At 47.6% G+C, this 15,623-nt stretch overlaps 1 protein-coding gene across 4 annotated transcripts in view; it reads right to left on the bottom strand.

Annotated features, from left to right (window-relative positions):
* The window catches only part of ASIC2 (acid sensing ion channel subunit 2), a 392,894-nt gene that overhangs the window by 127,302 nt on the left and 249,969 nt on the right, over positions 1-15,623 (bottom strand). Inside the window, exon 1 of one of the 4 annotated variants that reach the window (XM_053362113.1) lies at positions 13,865-14,973. The exons of the other annotated variants lie outside the window; for them this stretch is intronic. Within the exon in view, the coding sequence (XP_053218088.1) occupies positions 13,865-14,437 (573 nt within the window). The 5' untranslated portion in view covers positions 14,438-14,973. Of the gene's footprint in view, positions 1-13,864; positions 14,974-15,623 lie in introns of those variants that run through there. 4 annotated transcript variants of the gene reach the window in all.

The raw sequence follows: 15,623 nt of genomic DNA, 5'->3' as shown, positions 1-15,623 counted from the left end.
AAGCCTCCCCAGCCCCCCAATGCAATTTGCGCCTCTTTTCTTGTGCCGTACCAAGTTCATTTGTGGTTGTAATTTTCCCAGCCCTGGGTTGTCACAGGCTCACTTTCCTCACACAGGTCCCTTTAATCGGGGCAACAGAATCGGGGCTTCCAAGAATGCTGCACAAGTTAAAACAGAAAAACGTTTTGTTTTGAGCAACAGCTCACAAACAAAAGAAATCAATGAATCCAGGAAAAGGACAGACACACCAAAAAATATTATCAGAGAGAGAAGAAGAGCCAAAAGTTACATGAAAGAATTCAGAACTTAACCCTGGTGGCAGCACAGTATACGCAAGAACTTTGAGAACTCGGTGTTAAAAATAAAATAAACTTCTGCAACAAGTCCTGAAAAGTTGAATTCTGCAAGCTGAATATAAGTTAAGGAAAACTGCACATTCTCTCTCTGGCTTGCATGTTTTGTTTTGTTCTGCTTCTACTAATCATGGGCAGAAGCAAAGCGCAGTAATATGAAACACCGAAGCCCTATTCTCCATCACTTAAAGCATTAGTCAGCAAGTGCTATGCACATCCAAGCAGATCTTTACGATTTTAAGGACTAGAAACTTGATTTTTTAAAAATAGAAAGCTGAGATTTCTCAGGGAACCAAATCTCTGCTGCTTTAATGTGCTTCTACAAAACATATTATGTGTACAATGCCAGTCTCGATTATGGGCAAAAGACTGCGTGGCGGGGGTGGACAGAAATCACCTTGGGACAGAAGAGGAGGCTTACATTATTAGATATAGTCTGGTGTTTGTAAAACAACAGTGTAAGCAGTCTGGAGAATCTTGTACAGAAAAGAAGGACAGAGAGGTGGAAAGGAAGGTTAGTATGTCTTTATCCTGGCTCCTGGTCTGATTAAAGTACTCAGACTTGGACTATGGTTTCTGCCAGAAACTTTAATGATCAGAGCAGTACAGTAGATAGGCAGAGCAGAGATCAAAGACGTAACAGGTGCAAGGCATGGCTGGACCAGCTAAGAAACTGATGAACGGTTTCCGCGCCCATCATGAAGCAATGGGATGAGCTTGCATGAAGCATCTCTGGAGGTGGGAAGCAAATGAAAACTCCTTCTGGTGCACTGACCAGGAGGAGACAAAAAGTGATCAGGGAGGAGACAGCAGGAAGGAGAGGGGAGGGGGTGACTCATGCAGTGGCAGCGCTGAGGCAGTGGGCTGGAGCAACTGGGTGACAACCCAAGAGATCCCTACCTGGGACCAGGCTCTTCATCATCATCCACATCCCTTCCAGGCTTCTTGGGCATCCCAAGGGGATCTGACATGACCACCCCAGGCCATTGGGTCCCTCCCCAAGGTGGTCAACCTCCACCCCACAACCTGATCCAACCAGGCCCTCCCTCCAAGTCATCTCCTCAGGGCTCATAACTGCCTTCACAAAGTAATAAAAATCATATCCTTTGAAGATACTTCTGAAGGATTATGTGAAGTTGTGTTCTGAAAGGTTACTATCACATTTCAATCTCTCGCTCCCTCTCTCACATACAATGTCCATTCTTTGCTGAAAACACAGGTGGTGGTTTTGTTGTTTTTTAATAACTTCTGGAACTTTCACATCTCAGCACGATTGAGGCAAAAACTCATCCTCAACCTCCAAGGCAACCCTAAAAGGTTATTGAAAAGCAAGAGCTACTGAGCTGGAAAGAAGTCGCTGATGGAATTCTTCCGGGATCATTCTTAGGAGACTTTGCCTCTCCTGCCGTCATTATAGTCTTTGGCTTTTTTAAAAAAGAAAAATTGAAGCAGGCAACGCTAATGCAATTTTGCTGATGACAGGGCTGGGAAACATTGTCAATAAAAGCAGAGGACTGGATTTTTTTTTTAAGGGAAAAAAACACACACAGGAAGAACCAAACGACCTTGTGGATGAGGCTAGAAGCAAAGGGATGAAAATCAATAGTACGAGGTTTAAGGTTCTGCACTCTGAGGCTAATAAAAGCAATAACAACTAAGATGATGAAGGGGTCGGAATGTAAGTCATCAGGAGAAGAGCCTAAAAGTAACAAGCGTGCTTTATTTAAGAGGCCACCGCAAGCAGCACCGAATCCCCATCTTTCCATCTCTCTTCCCTATTGAATGGGCAGAATCGGCTAATGCACCATTAATGCAAAGCTGGAGCGGGGTGCTGGGCAGAGAGAGAAAGAGAGCAGTCTTTAAATTATACTCTATATTGTGATGAGCTAAATGATGTTGTGGTGGTTGGCAATGAAGTCTTTGCCAGTGATTGCTTGTTTATTTATTTATTTGCTGCTAGCGTGCATATCCTATATTTTTTTCCATGGAGCCCAAGGTGGCTTACCTGGTTCTCTCCCTGCTCATTTATTTAATCCCCACAACCACCCTGTGAGTTAGGTTAGGCGAAGAGGCAGTGACTGGCCCAAGGTCATTCAGTGGGCTTCATGGCCAATTCTGGTTTTGAACCCCGGTTTCCCAGGTCCTAGTCTGACACTCTAAACACAACACCACACCGGCTAGGGCAACCCTAATGTTACATAGAAGCTTGGCAGGCAGAAGAGGCTGCCCCAAAATAGTCAAAAGCAGTGGAGACCCCACTCAACTCACTCCACCCTCAGTCAATCCCCACACTAGTCTATCTTCCTTTTTACGTCCAGTCCGGGTAGGGTAGCCCTGCCTGTCCAAATGTTGCCAGTCTGATCCAAATGATGCTGGTGCAATAAACTGATGTTTCTATTTTTGGTATATTTTTTAATTCTAAACTCTGGCCTGCTTTCTTTGTAATTCCCCCTTGTATAAGGAGGCTTTCAAATGGAATTTTATTGTGGGTTTGGTGCTTCTCATGCACATAAGGGTTTGGAGTTTTGTTTTGTTTTTTCAGTGTCCATAGATCATCATCATCCAAACGCCAACCAAAAATGCCAACCTGGTAAGAGCTGTTTAGCAGTGGAACAAACTACATCAGAAGCTGGTGGATTCGCCTTTTTGAACAGAGGTTGAATGGCCATCTGTCAGGTATTCCTGGATTGCAAAGGGTTGGACGAGAAGACCACTGGGGCCCCTTCCAACTCTACGATTCATATTTTTAAAAATATACATTTAATCTAGATTTCCTCTTACTGTGGAAAAGCTAATAAATAAAAATAACCCATTGTGCATCTGTAGTCACACTCTGCTGGAGTGGAAGCTCATGTTTTTAGTATTCTGTTGGGAGCTGCCCAGAGTGGCTGGGGAAATAATAAATTACTATTGTTATTGTTATCATCATAATCATCGGCACTTTCCTTCTCTCCTTTCTGTTGGTGGTTTTTCATGCCTCTTACCACCACCTTGGCTTCCATTAGCTCCCCACCCACTAGCTGTTTAGTTTCCCCAGGTGTGCAGTCATTACGCCATGGTTCTTCTGCAATATGCATTCTGCCTCTCTCCTATTTCATAGGTTCTTTGAATGAATTCCTACCAGCGCTGAAAACAGGAGCAAGGCCTAGGGTTGGAGACCCTGGTGCAAATCGGGCAATACACCCATTGGAGGCCAGACTGATGCCTCTGTATTCTGCTGCCTGAGGCAGTCGTCTCACCTTGCCTCATGGGTGGGCCAGCCCTGGAGGGAACAACCCAATGGCCACAAGTTATGACAGACGTCCATCTCAAGAGAACATCCCTGCTGGATCAGGCCAAAGGTCCATCTACTCCAACATCCTGTTTTCACAATGGCCAACCAGATGCCTGTGAGAAGTTCATGAGCAGGACCAAAGTGCAAGGCACCCTGTCCACTGGCCCACTTCTGATTCCCGGCAACTGGTATTCAGAGGCATAGTGCCTCAGAAAGCAGAGGTAGAACATAGCTATACTGTGACTAGTAGCCATTGATAGCCTGTGCTCTCCAGGAATTTATCTAATCCTATTTTAAAGCTATCCAAGCTGGTGGTCATGCTTTGGAGTTGATGGCCATCTCCACAGGCAGAGGAGATCTGTCCCTAGAGATGCCCAACAGAGGTAGAGGTAGAAGAACGGTGTGTCAGGTGCAGGCTAAGGGAGGGCTTAGATCTACAGCCATTCCATCCCCCCCCCCAAAGAGGGGAATCATGGAACTGGTTCTCCCTCCAGCTGCGCACAACCACCTTTCACTCTATGGGTTCCAGGAGGGCTTTGGATCTGGCAGTTCCTCCACCATGGATTCTCCTTCTATTTTCTCTTGGGAAACTCCCTCCCTCAAAAAAGTTGGCTCAGTGCACAAACATTCCTCTCTTTTTTGTACTAGGTGAAGGCATTTTTAGTTTACAGCAGTGGTTTTTTTTCTTTAAAAAATGTTTAGGGGTACTCTCATTTTCCTACTCATATTGAAATACTGCCCTTCAATGAGGCCAAACTTAGATTCACAAAATATTTAGGGGTCTGTGTACCCCTGCATCGCCCCAAGAAAAAAGCACTGGTTTACAGTAACACTATTTTAAGTTATGTTTTGACTTGATTCCTGTATTTTATCTTGTTTTGTAAACTGCCCTGGAAACGATGCTGAAGGGTGGTATATCAGTTTTTAAAAATAAAATAAAATGGGAGAGAAACTTGCTATATAGAAAATACCTTCTCTCTCTCTCTCTCTCTCTCTCTCCCTCTCCCTCTCTTTTCTTGTGAAATATTTTAAAACACCAAAAGATGATAGAAACTGAGCTGTAGTAGGAGTAAGCAATTACTTCATAAAAAATATATCTTGATGAGTGATTATGCATTCTATGTTTTTGTGTTGGAAGATGCTTTGTGAGGGCCTGGCCTTAAAATGGCATAAAAATACTTAAACAAATGCAAATGTTTAAGAAATTTGTCTTTAAGTGGAAGGTAAATGTTGGAGGGTGGAGAGGAAGAAATTGCTTCAGAATGCTTATTTCTTTTTAAAAAGAGGCACATGTATGCTAAAGCACATCCATATTAATTCTTCAGTTTTCAAAAATAATCCACAACTTTTTCAAAACCAGCAACAGGAATGCAAGGGGTATTCCTGCACCATGGAGATGATATGGGTGCTAGCCAATAGATGCCCACAAGACATACACAACTTGTTGACTCAGCCTTCGCTCTCACTTTTTCGGAGGAAGAAATGGCATTCTTCCAGTTCATCTTGGAAGACTCTGCCAAATATCTACAGAACCTGTTTGATTAAAACCTGCAGGAGGGGGAGGGGAGGAAAGGAGAGGAAATGAAACATTCATGTATATTGCAGGCAGTGATGGGGTTATCAAATCACTCCCACTGCTCCAAACACCTTGCATCTCTTTGCTACTGCACTGTGGTGACCCCATCACAGCCGAATCTCTCCCCTAAGGTAGGGGGCAGAAGGAAATGTCTCTTTCTTCTCTAGCTGGGGTGGGGGTGGGGAAGATCTGCTGCAATCATCTCAAAGGAAAGGTCGCCTCTCTGTCCCCCCTCCCCAACTACAATTCTGGAATCCCTTTTTACTTGAGGGCTTCCTGCTTCAGATTTCTCGGGACTACAATCTGCAACAGCAGCTTTCCCCTGCTCACCAGCACTTCAATAAGGCCTCCTTTGAAGGCAACAACCAGGTATGACGGCAGGAGTAAATTTCAAAGCAACCCAGCTAAATTGGAGCCCCGATCAAATGAAATTTCCACAAAGAGAAACGTAAAACTATTACACGCTGAGTGGAAACCCAATGCATAAATGCAAGATAGGGGAGAAAACTGGCTAGGCTCCAATGCCACCACCGGCTAGGGCTGCTGATGTCGTAGGGATTCAGAGGAAACCCACCACGAGAAACAAGGAACCCCACAAGATTGATTGAATTTATTATTTCTGTCACAGACCACTTCCAGAACCCCACAAGGTTTCAGCAAGACAGAAGCCTGGCAGCTGTCCTGGAACATTCCCTGGTTGTTGGAGAGGCAGGTGTGTTTTCCTCTCCCCACTTGTAACTGGATTCCCAAATTAGAACACTCTAGGCTTGGAGCCAAGTTTTGCTTTGACCTTTTAAACTCAGGTACAAAAAGATATCACGGGAAGACAGAGCAGTAGGCGCATCAGGTAAGCTCCTGGGTCCACCCATGTCCATCCTTCAATAGCACACCACTCAGAATAAGCCTGGAAGCTGATCATCTTCAGGGACAGAGGGCCAATAAGACCACACACACTTCCTGGAGCACTGCAGTACCCCACCAGGTAGGCATGGAGCAGAAATTCAATTCAGTTTGCATTTAAAGACGTATGTGCACAAACTGAAGCACATCTTTCAAAAGAGAGGGAGGAAACCCACACTTCTCCAAATTTTGTAATGCGTTTCTCCCCACCCCAGCCAAGTATTATGTATAAGAATACTATCCTCAAGTGTGCATAAAACGGCATATGCTGGTATAAATAACATACAGCAGTGCATTTTAACAAGGATCATTGCTTTGCAAAAATGTATACTAAGGAAAACGGCACACAAACATGTGTCTATTAGGAAAATTGTGCACTAAAATGCTGGTGAATTTTCATGAGGACTTTAAAAAAAAATCACAAACTGGTTTGTTCTGAAAAAATGAAAAACTTAGAAAACCTAAATTGACATATTCACACAGGCCATGAGATCAGCCCAGGAGCAGCTCCCAAGGGTCAAATCAGCCATCATGACATGAGAGCTCTGCTCCCCATTTCCCTGAGTTGTTGCTGTTTTTCCAATGAAAGGGTGCCACCAAAAGCAAAAGACCAGGAAGGAGGTTGTCAAACTCTTTCCATTCCTGCAGTTTGCCTGCTGGGGAAAAAATCACATTGAAACTGCTTTTCTTCTTAAAGGGAAATATATATTCTTTGCCCCCACAAGTAGGGAGGGCACCTGAGGCTGACTTTTAGCAAAGAAACAGCAGCAGGAAAAAGGGATAAGAAGTTCCTTCCTACCATTTCTGATCAAAATGATCACAAACTTCCAAAGGTTGATGCTCATTTTTAAATAATAAAAGGGGGAGAATTGAAGCTCCATGTCATGTTTAACTTTCACCTTAAGGGCCAAATCAGATGTAAGAGGGACAACCACCTCTTTAACACTAATTATGTGGCTGTCCCACTGATTTTAAAGCAAATAACGTTGTGTGTGTGTTAATTTTTGCAACAAAATGTTAAAAAACAACAACACATGAACACTATTCTCTGCAGTTTCCAAATTCAGAGCTAGGCTGGGCGAGAAAAGCACTTCAAGCAAAGAAGCATTAATGAGGCAAGGCAAGGTTCAGCTGAACTCACCTTACCTGTGTTTTGTTGTAAACACTGGGTTTGCCATCATATTTCAGTCATGATTGAACAAGCGTGGTTGCCCCATCTTGTCCCTTTATGTCTGTTTAGCTCCTAAGACTATCTGAGTTGAGAGATCTGTTTGCAGGTGATTTGCACTTAGTCTTAACACCTTGTCTTCCCTTCCTGACTCTGTATCCTTGGAACATAGGAAGCTGTCCTATTTCAAGTCAGACCATTTGTCTGTCTAGTCTCTAGTTCAACAATGTCTTCAATGGCCATCATTAGCTCTCCAGGGTTCGAGACAGGGCAAATTCCTTGCCCTATGTGCAGCTGCCGAATTATGGGCCCTTCTGCACACAAAGAGGGTGCTCTACCACCAAGTTACAGCCCTTTACCTAACATAATCCTTGCTCTCTACCTATGCATAACAGCAACACAACACTTTGCCTCTCCACTGAGTCACAGCTTGGTTTTGACTCGGAAAGGCTGCATAAATGCAAGTATCAGTGTGACTATGGGCACAGACCTTTGAATGCTCAAAGCGTTTAACAGCCATTCTACTGCTCTCTCACACAATGGCCTGCTTCATACGTCACACCAAGCCAAATCATGACTTGAGGCAAATGTGCAGCCTCTAAGAGAGGAGATCACAGTGCTTTGCTCCTCTCTTTTCATCCCACTGCTTTACTGCACTAATTTGTACCTTGCCTTAGTACTTGGATGGGGAACCTCTGGCCTGTGGGACAATCAGGACTCCTCAAGGGCGTTCATTTTGGCCCATGAGGCCATTTCCTCTTCACCACACAAACCTGCCAATCAGTTGATGCCACTTTCCCTGGCAGGTAATGTTAGCTGATGGATGGGGTTCATTTCTGCTCTGGCTTCACCCATCAAGGGAACTGATGTACACAGCCAAAGCAATAGGATTTGCATGTGGTTGAATCCTGCTCAGACCCCTGCAGAGACCAGGACAAAAGTCTAGACTCATCAGCTTATGAGCTGAAAGTTCAGGCCTGCCTGGGGCAGCTTCCCATGAGGAACGCACTAATGAAGCAGACCACCGTTCCCCTCCCTGCAGGCCAACTTTAACAGGTGAGTGAAAGCCGCCCCCCCCATTAGCCACCTGGTGTCATCATGACATCAGGTGACTGACAGGTATGTGTCCCCCCACTCCCTTGTCAAAGTTGGCTCATGGTAGTGAGGGGAGATGAAGATCTGGGCCGCCATGCCAAAAATGTTCCCTACTCCTGGCTTACTGTGCTGTTTGAACCTGTGCTCATGATTTAGATCTTTCCTGACTAGCCACAAACTGTAGGCAAAGTTAGCTCTATGCTTTATGGTTCGTGGCCTATCTGGGAAAGCTAAACTGAGCCAATTCAGATGACACACCGGCTAACAGCAACAGAGCAACCAAGGAAAGCCAAAACCAGGGAAAACCACACATCCCGGCAAAACCATGGTGTGGTTTAGCATGATGTGCACACCAAGCCAATGATTCGTAAGGTACACAACCAACACACACACCCTTTCTTTTTTACAGGCGGGAAGTGTGTCTGGCTCAGTGAGTGAGGCCAGGGCTTAAATAGGGATGTGAAGCCAGGTCATTACTCGCTCTGCTTGTTCCACCATTGTGGCAGAGCGATGTCTGACACAAGAGCTCCCTCCCATCTTGATCACTGTGTTCCAAGAAAGTTGAAAGCCACCAAGGCTTCAAGGAAGAACAGCAACGGTTATGGAAGTGCAGAGAAAAGCGGATGGAACAAGGCACACCGCCAGCCACCACTGCCCTCCAACAGATCCACCCACACAATCCAGGCCTGACCATGCCACAAGCAGACAGCAGGCGGGCTGCTGGAAAAACAGCACCTGCAGAGCAAACAGTGCCAGGTGACTCAAGGAAGCTATCAGTCACGGCTCTTTTTTCATTAAGAGACAAAGCTCTCGGGTTTCCGAAAGGGGAGGAAGAAACACAGCAAAAACCCAACGCTTATCATTCTCCATCTCTCTCTTCTTTCTGTTCTTTTAATGAACGCTGGAAGACATTTTGCAGGGGAAGCAAAGGAGCTGAGCTCCAGACTTGGAGGCGGCTGAAAAAGTGGAAGCTGAGCATTCCCTCACCCTGGCCTCTCCAGGGTTACTATAACATCATCATAGCCCTGAGGCATAATGGCTACCGCCAAGTTGAGAGTTATGGCTCCCCCTTGAAAGGGAAGAGGGTGGAATTAACAAGCAGGTGCGAAGAAATTGCTTCATTATTCGTTGACCTTGCAAGCGCAGCCTCGCTTGCACCAAATGCTCTCTCCAATAAAACCTGTCGGTATCTAGATTTAGCTACACACAAAGGGGGGGAAATCACAACCTCGCCATGACTGAGAACTGAGGGAAGGTAGCAGGTAGATGTGTGGAATTATCACCAGGAACTAGTCGCTTCAGGATTTACTTTTGTGCCAGGTTCTGCCCAGCCCCAGGCCTTGCTCCTGTTTTCAGTACTGGTAGGAATTCATTCAAAGAACATATGAAAGAAAATAGGAGAGAGAGGCAGCCTCTGAGTATATGCAGAGAGCATATCAAAGAAGAACCACAGCCCAACTCCCGCACACCTGGGAACAGGGAGGAGAGGCCTTCAGATCAGATGACAGGAGGACTTCCAGGCAGGCTCAAGTCTCTGCACTTATCATGTTCAAAGCTAACCAGGCCTCACATTTCTTCTGCCTTTTCTTCCACGCAGGAGCAGCCACCAAGAACACCTCTTCATGTATTTTACCTGCAGGATTTTTATCCCGCTCTTTAAAAAAAATCAGCAATAAGACAGTTCCTGCCCTCACACTTACAAAAGGCATAAAGAAAAAGGAGAAAAACAAACAAACTCGGGCACTAAGTTTAATAATGGCTGGCTGAAATGGAAAATAGTTCAAGTAGGAGCCAAAACTTGATAGTTCCTCAGCTGATGTGATGGAGAGGCTCTGCTTTCCTTCTCACCTTCTGCTACAGCATGATGGATTGAAGAAGGCATTAACTAACCAGTGCCTGCTCTTAGCAGACACTTCCACAGTCAAAATGGACGCAATGAAGGAGGTGGACCATGATGGTGCTTTGAACCTGAAGATCTGTTATCAAGCTAATGATATAGCATTCTGTGTAACTGTAAAGGTTGCATACTTTCACTGATAGCGGGTTCTCTCAAAAGGATCATCTTTGCCTACTTTCTTTTTCTCAGTCTCTCGAGCTAAAACAAGCAAGCAACAAACACTCACCAAGCAAAGTCACCACCCTTTCATACAACTGCGAGAGACAGAAAGACATGGACTTGTAATGGGGCTCACTGCCTGCTACCTGCATGATTGAAGACGAAAGAACAGTAGTCCGACATAGGGCACTGCCTTGAGGCCAGAGCAATAGCTCCCCTTGCCTGGTTGGTGCTCTGGGAACAGAGCCGGTCTGTTTCAGAGCCTCTTTACTCCTCACAATGCTGACCAGAAAGATTGTGCTGGCCACACCCCTTCTGGAAAATCTTAATACTGATCAGCTGCAACTACACATAACTTCCTCATCAGGCACTTTTCCTCATTCCTTGTCTTCTGCACCCTTTACCAGTCAATTCACTCTGACCTACCTACGTGGGTGTGGGTGGGTGTACTTCACACACACTACATTTGTAGGTGTACATCTAAGATTTTTAAAGCATGCTCTTAAAAATGCAGACATGTGTGAACGCAGCTAACATATATATCCTATAGGTACACTTCCTAGAGAGCAACAATTGACTACAGTTCCCTGTTGAGCATTTACTGGGTTGGCAAACCTAGGTTTTAGGTTGCGGAATGTATGAAATGGCTCCCAGGGGCTCCTTTTATTTTCACATTTCTCTGCTTGCATTTTAAAAAGCATCTTAGCCAAAGCTCTGAGACTCTGATCTCCTTCTAGTCCCTGCCACAAAGTCTCATTGTTTTCCTGATCTCACAGGCAGGCCCACTGAACCACTTCCGAAACCTAGCTTATCCCCATGTGTAACCTTCACATAGGATTTTGTGAAGCAACTTCCAAGCTTGGGACTTCAGCTGAGCTTAAACCTGTATTTCATATGAACAAACTTAAAGCACTACTTGGAAAAAGCAAGATATTGCCTCTCTAACAGGAAAGGGGGACCTGCAGCCTTCTAGATGTTGCTAGACTACAACTCTCATCATCCTTGATCATTAGCTATGCTATCTGGGGCTGAAGGGAGCTGCAGTCCAATAGCATCTGGAAGGCCACAGGTTCCCCGCCCCTAGTCTGTACCATTCACAGTACTGCACTTAGACACACTCTCCAGATTTCATGCCTAAAAAAGGATTTTCAGTGATATCCCATGAGAACTCACCTGTTATCCTTGGCTTTCATTTTTATGTAGGAAGCTGCAGGTGGCACAGAGTATGTTAAGAAGGGGTGAAAAACGCATTACCCTGATAACCCTCTCATCAACAGAAATACTGTGTAGTCCTCCTTAAAGACTTTTAATCCTGCTTCTACCTCACTGCAATCAGAACAGCAGTTATTATGGAAAAACAGAAATTCCCCAGTCTCTTTATAAAAAGCATGCAGAGAGGCTAGTGTAAACTAAAGCTGCAGTCCTATAACAAACTGTTACCTGGGAGTAAACCCCTTTGGAAAACAATGGGGCTTAATTCTGAGTAGATATTGCATTGCACTGATAACAGCGGATAAAAAGACAGAGCTGTGAACCAGTTTAAATCTTGTCTCTCTGGTCTTAGGCAAGTCACTTTCTCTTAGCCTCAGCTATCCTGCCCCCCCCCCCAAATCTCCAATGTGGGAATAATAACAATCCAATGAGGTGGGCAATTAAGGAACACTTAAATAATATGTGTGAAGGTTTTTGATTATGCCTCCATTGCTGGACTGCCATTCATAGACTCACACACGCTAACATCTTCATCGAGTGATGCTATGGGTTTGTCAAGCGACCACCTCTGAACCACCTGCTGCTGTGGGGCATTGCAGCTGGCATTAAGAAAACACACATCCTCCACAGTTTGCCTTAAGAAGCACACTTGCTTTACGCAAGGTGAACAAGGAAGGTTTTAAAATGTCAAAGTTAGCAAGCCACCCTAGTCAGAGAGAAGCATCCAGCGTTGGCAGCGTGCCTGCCAAATAATTTTTGAAATACGACTCTCCAAGCATAAACATATCCCTACGTTCCAGAAAGCACATCATAAAGCATTAAGTGCCCATTGTTGAAAAGTGATCTTACTCCTAAAATAACCATGTTTCCCTAACTGCTGCAACCACAGCCCAGAAGAGAGCAGACCTATCCAGATTCACACCTAGCACAGCCTCTATTTCGGAGCTGGTTTCAGGTCTCCCTCCACCCACTTGTTGGGGAAAGCCATTTATTCCAACTGCTACCCTGTTCTGACTGACAGCAATCCTAACCCCACTGAAGTGGGAACAAGTCCCACTGAACTTACTTTTGAGTAGGCAGGGTTACAGCTGCTGTTAGTTTCTTTTCTCTAGGACTGCTCTTTCCCCATTACGTACAAACCTACACAGCCTCTCTATATATAGCCTTGTCTCGCCTTCACACATTTCAAGGAATTGAAAGCCCTTCTAACTTCAGGCACTTGTGCACCAAAGAAAATAAAGAAGAGGTGAGAGTGGGGATGGGGCTTTCCTCACCCCACCTCACCCTCCCCCAAAACTCCCAAGGAACTTAGAAAGGGCCTCTCTCTGCCACCCATCTGAACAGAAGCTTATTTCACAAGTCACCACCTTTCTGCAGACACAGTCAGCACCTGTGAACTCCAGCACTAGGTGAACTCCACTAGGTGAACTCCACCCACTAGGTGTGGGTGTAACCCACAACCTACTTCCAGAAAAGGTAAGGATTAAGGTGCTTTCCCCACCTCCTCCCCAACTAAACAGAACCACCCACCCGTAGTTTATTCCCTTAGGGCTACTGTTTTGTTTTCACACTGGCAGGGCAATTAACTGCCCCTCTAAGACCAAAACTTTGTGACAGGAATAACAGGCATTGCTTTCCTGGTATGAAGTCACAGTGCACAGAGAAAGCTTCACCAGATTAATATCAGGTGTCGTCACGCAGCTGATTAAGACACAGGGACCATGCTAGATAAATACGACTGGAATCCTCTCGAAGTGTCACTGAAAGTGCAGTCCATGTGCCAGACAGCTGCCTTGCTTCCAACTCCCCCCCTTACTTTTAATAACCACTGTCCATGCAGAAATTCAGCAGGTGCTGCACTGGCGGGAGAAGAGTATGCTTTCACCTGCAAGTAGAATGATGAACACATACTTTCAAGAGTTCTCTGCCCCACAGAAAGAGGTAGGGTTAGGACTCCCCCAAAACGGTTTCCAACTTTATGTGTGGGTCAGTTTCAAATTGCACAATGAAGGCTCTGGACAACGGACAAGTGCATGAAACTCAACAGGTGCCTCATTCCCTCGCATCCCTGTGGCACAGGAGTCTGGAGCCACACCTGTTGAATTTCTGCCTGCAGCGCCGCTTCTAAAGTTTTTCCTGGAGGAGAGCCGCACACGAGGGCGGGATGCTTCCACTGCCGCCTCTGCGGAGCCCCCCCCCCCCGCGCCGCGGCCCCCTCCCGGCTACTCACGGCAGAGAAGTTGTGCGGGCCGCACTGCTCGCCGCGGAACTTGCAGGAGAGCAGCATGTCGTCGAGGCGGTGGCCAAGACGGTCGACGAAGTCCTCGCTGATGCCGCCGAAGTGGCGCGGCGGCAGGAAGAGCCGGAAGTCGGCCAGCTTGGCGAACCAACGCAGGCGCTCGGGCTCGGCGCGCAGCAGCTCGGCCAGCAGCGGCCGCGCCGTCCGGTTGGGGAGCAGCAGGCCGAGCCAGTTGCCGGCGTAGTAGAGGTCGCCCTTGGAGAGGCGCGGGAAGCGCAGCGGGTTGTTGTTGCACAGCGTGACGGCCGGGAAGGCCAGCTGGCGGCTCCACTCGGTGCGCACCGTCGTGTGCGACGGGAAGGCCAGCCAGTGCAGGAGCCGGTTGGACGACCACGCCAGCAGCAAGCCCAGCGAGGCGCCCACGGCCAGCAGCCACAGCGCCCTCCGAGCCGGCGCCGCCCGACGCCAGCGCACCGCCCGCAGTCCCGGCAGCCGCGGCCGCAGCGGGCGCTGCCTGGGCCGCCCCCTCGAGCCCCGCCGCCGCTGCTGCGCCGCCGCCGCCATGCGCGCTCCCCGCCTCCCGAGCCCTCGCAGGGGGGCCAGCCGCGGAGCAGCAGCAGCGGCAGCATCCAGAGGAGGGGCGGCGGGAGCGCCTGGCCGAAGGGGCGGCCGCTCCACTCACTTCAGACTGGCGCCGGCATCGGGGGAGTCCTCGCGACGGCTCAAGGAAGACCGGCGCTCCGGCGCCTCCTCTCCCACCAGCCTTGCCGAGCCGGGCGTTGCTCCCCAGCGCGGCTCATCTCCGCAGATCCAGGCGAGGAGGAGGAGGAGGAGGGAAACGCGGGCGGGGGGGGAGAAGAGAGAAAGGAGGCGGCGCTCAGCTCCGCAGCCGCTGCCCTGGCCACCCCTCCAGCGTCCTGCTCCGATCGTCGAGGTGGGGTGGGGGGAGAGGGAGAGAGACTCAAAAGATGGACCGGCAGAGGAAGCGGGGAGAGACGCCAGCCGCGCGCTCCGCCGACGGAGCTGCACCTTGCGCCTGCAGCAGATCCAACATCGTAGTTGGCCCGCAAAGATCAGCCTCCCTCCGAGAGGCGACCGAGGATGCGCTACGGCTCCTCCTTCTGGAAGCGGGGGGAGGGAGCGCAGCGCAGGGAGATGCGAGGCAGGGGGGGGAGGGAGTCCGCGCGATTAAACCGGCGCAAAGGCACGATTTTTGGTTGCAACTGCCTTCCGGGTTGCACCCTTGAGGTGAGGCGAGGTGAGCAACGGCTCTGAAACGGCAAAACACCAATCCTTTTCGCTGTGTTTAAACTGTGTGGTGCATCTCGTCAACATCGCACCCACCTCCAGCCTCTGTGGGTGGCAAGGCTGGTAGCGCCTTTCCTAAAAGTTTGTAAAAGGAGTGGGACCCAGGATTCAGGGAGGATAGTCTTGCAATCACAGCTGGGGCCCTCCACAGCCATTATCCCAGGTGTGCAATTGCAGGTTCAGGATAAGTCATTCTATGGAACCGTCAAGGAATTTTGCACATGCTCATAGATGCAATTAGTTCGCATGTTTCTGATACCAGAAACGCGTTTGGGATGCAATTCAAATTAAGTAATTCCCTGTGGAGCACAACATAAAAATAATAAAATGCCAGAGACTGAACGTTCTGAATGCATAAAACTCCCCTGATGCAGGGCCATCTGTGCCCTAATAAGAGTCAGTCCTTTGAATATCTCTGCCAGTTTCTTGAATATTTGAACAC

This window comes from Podarcis raffonei, chromosome 13 (genome assembly GCF_027172205.1).
Source record: "Podarcis raffonei isolate rPodRaf1 chromosome 13, rPodRaf1.pri, whole genome shotgun sequence".
NCBI lineage: Eukaryota > Metazoa > Chordata > Lepidosauria > Squamata > Lacertidae > Podarcis > Podarcis raffonei.
This window is presented reverse-complemented; position numbering and strand designations above follow the sequence as displayed.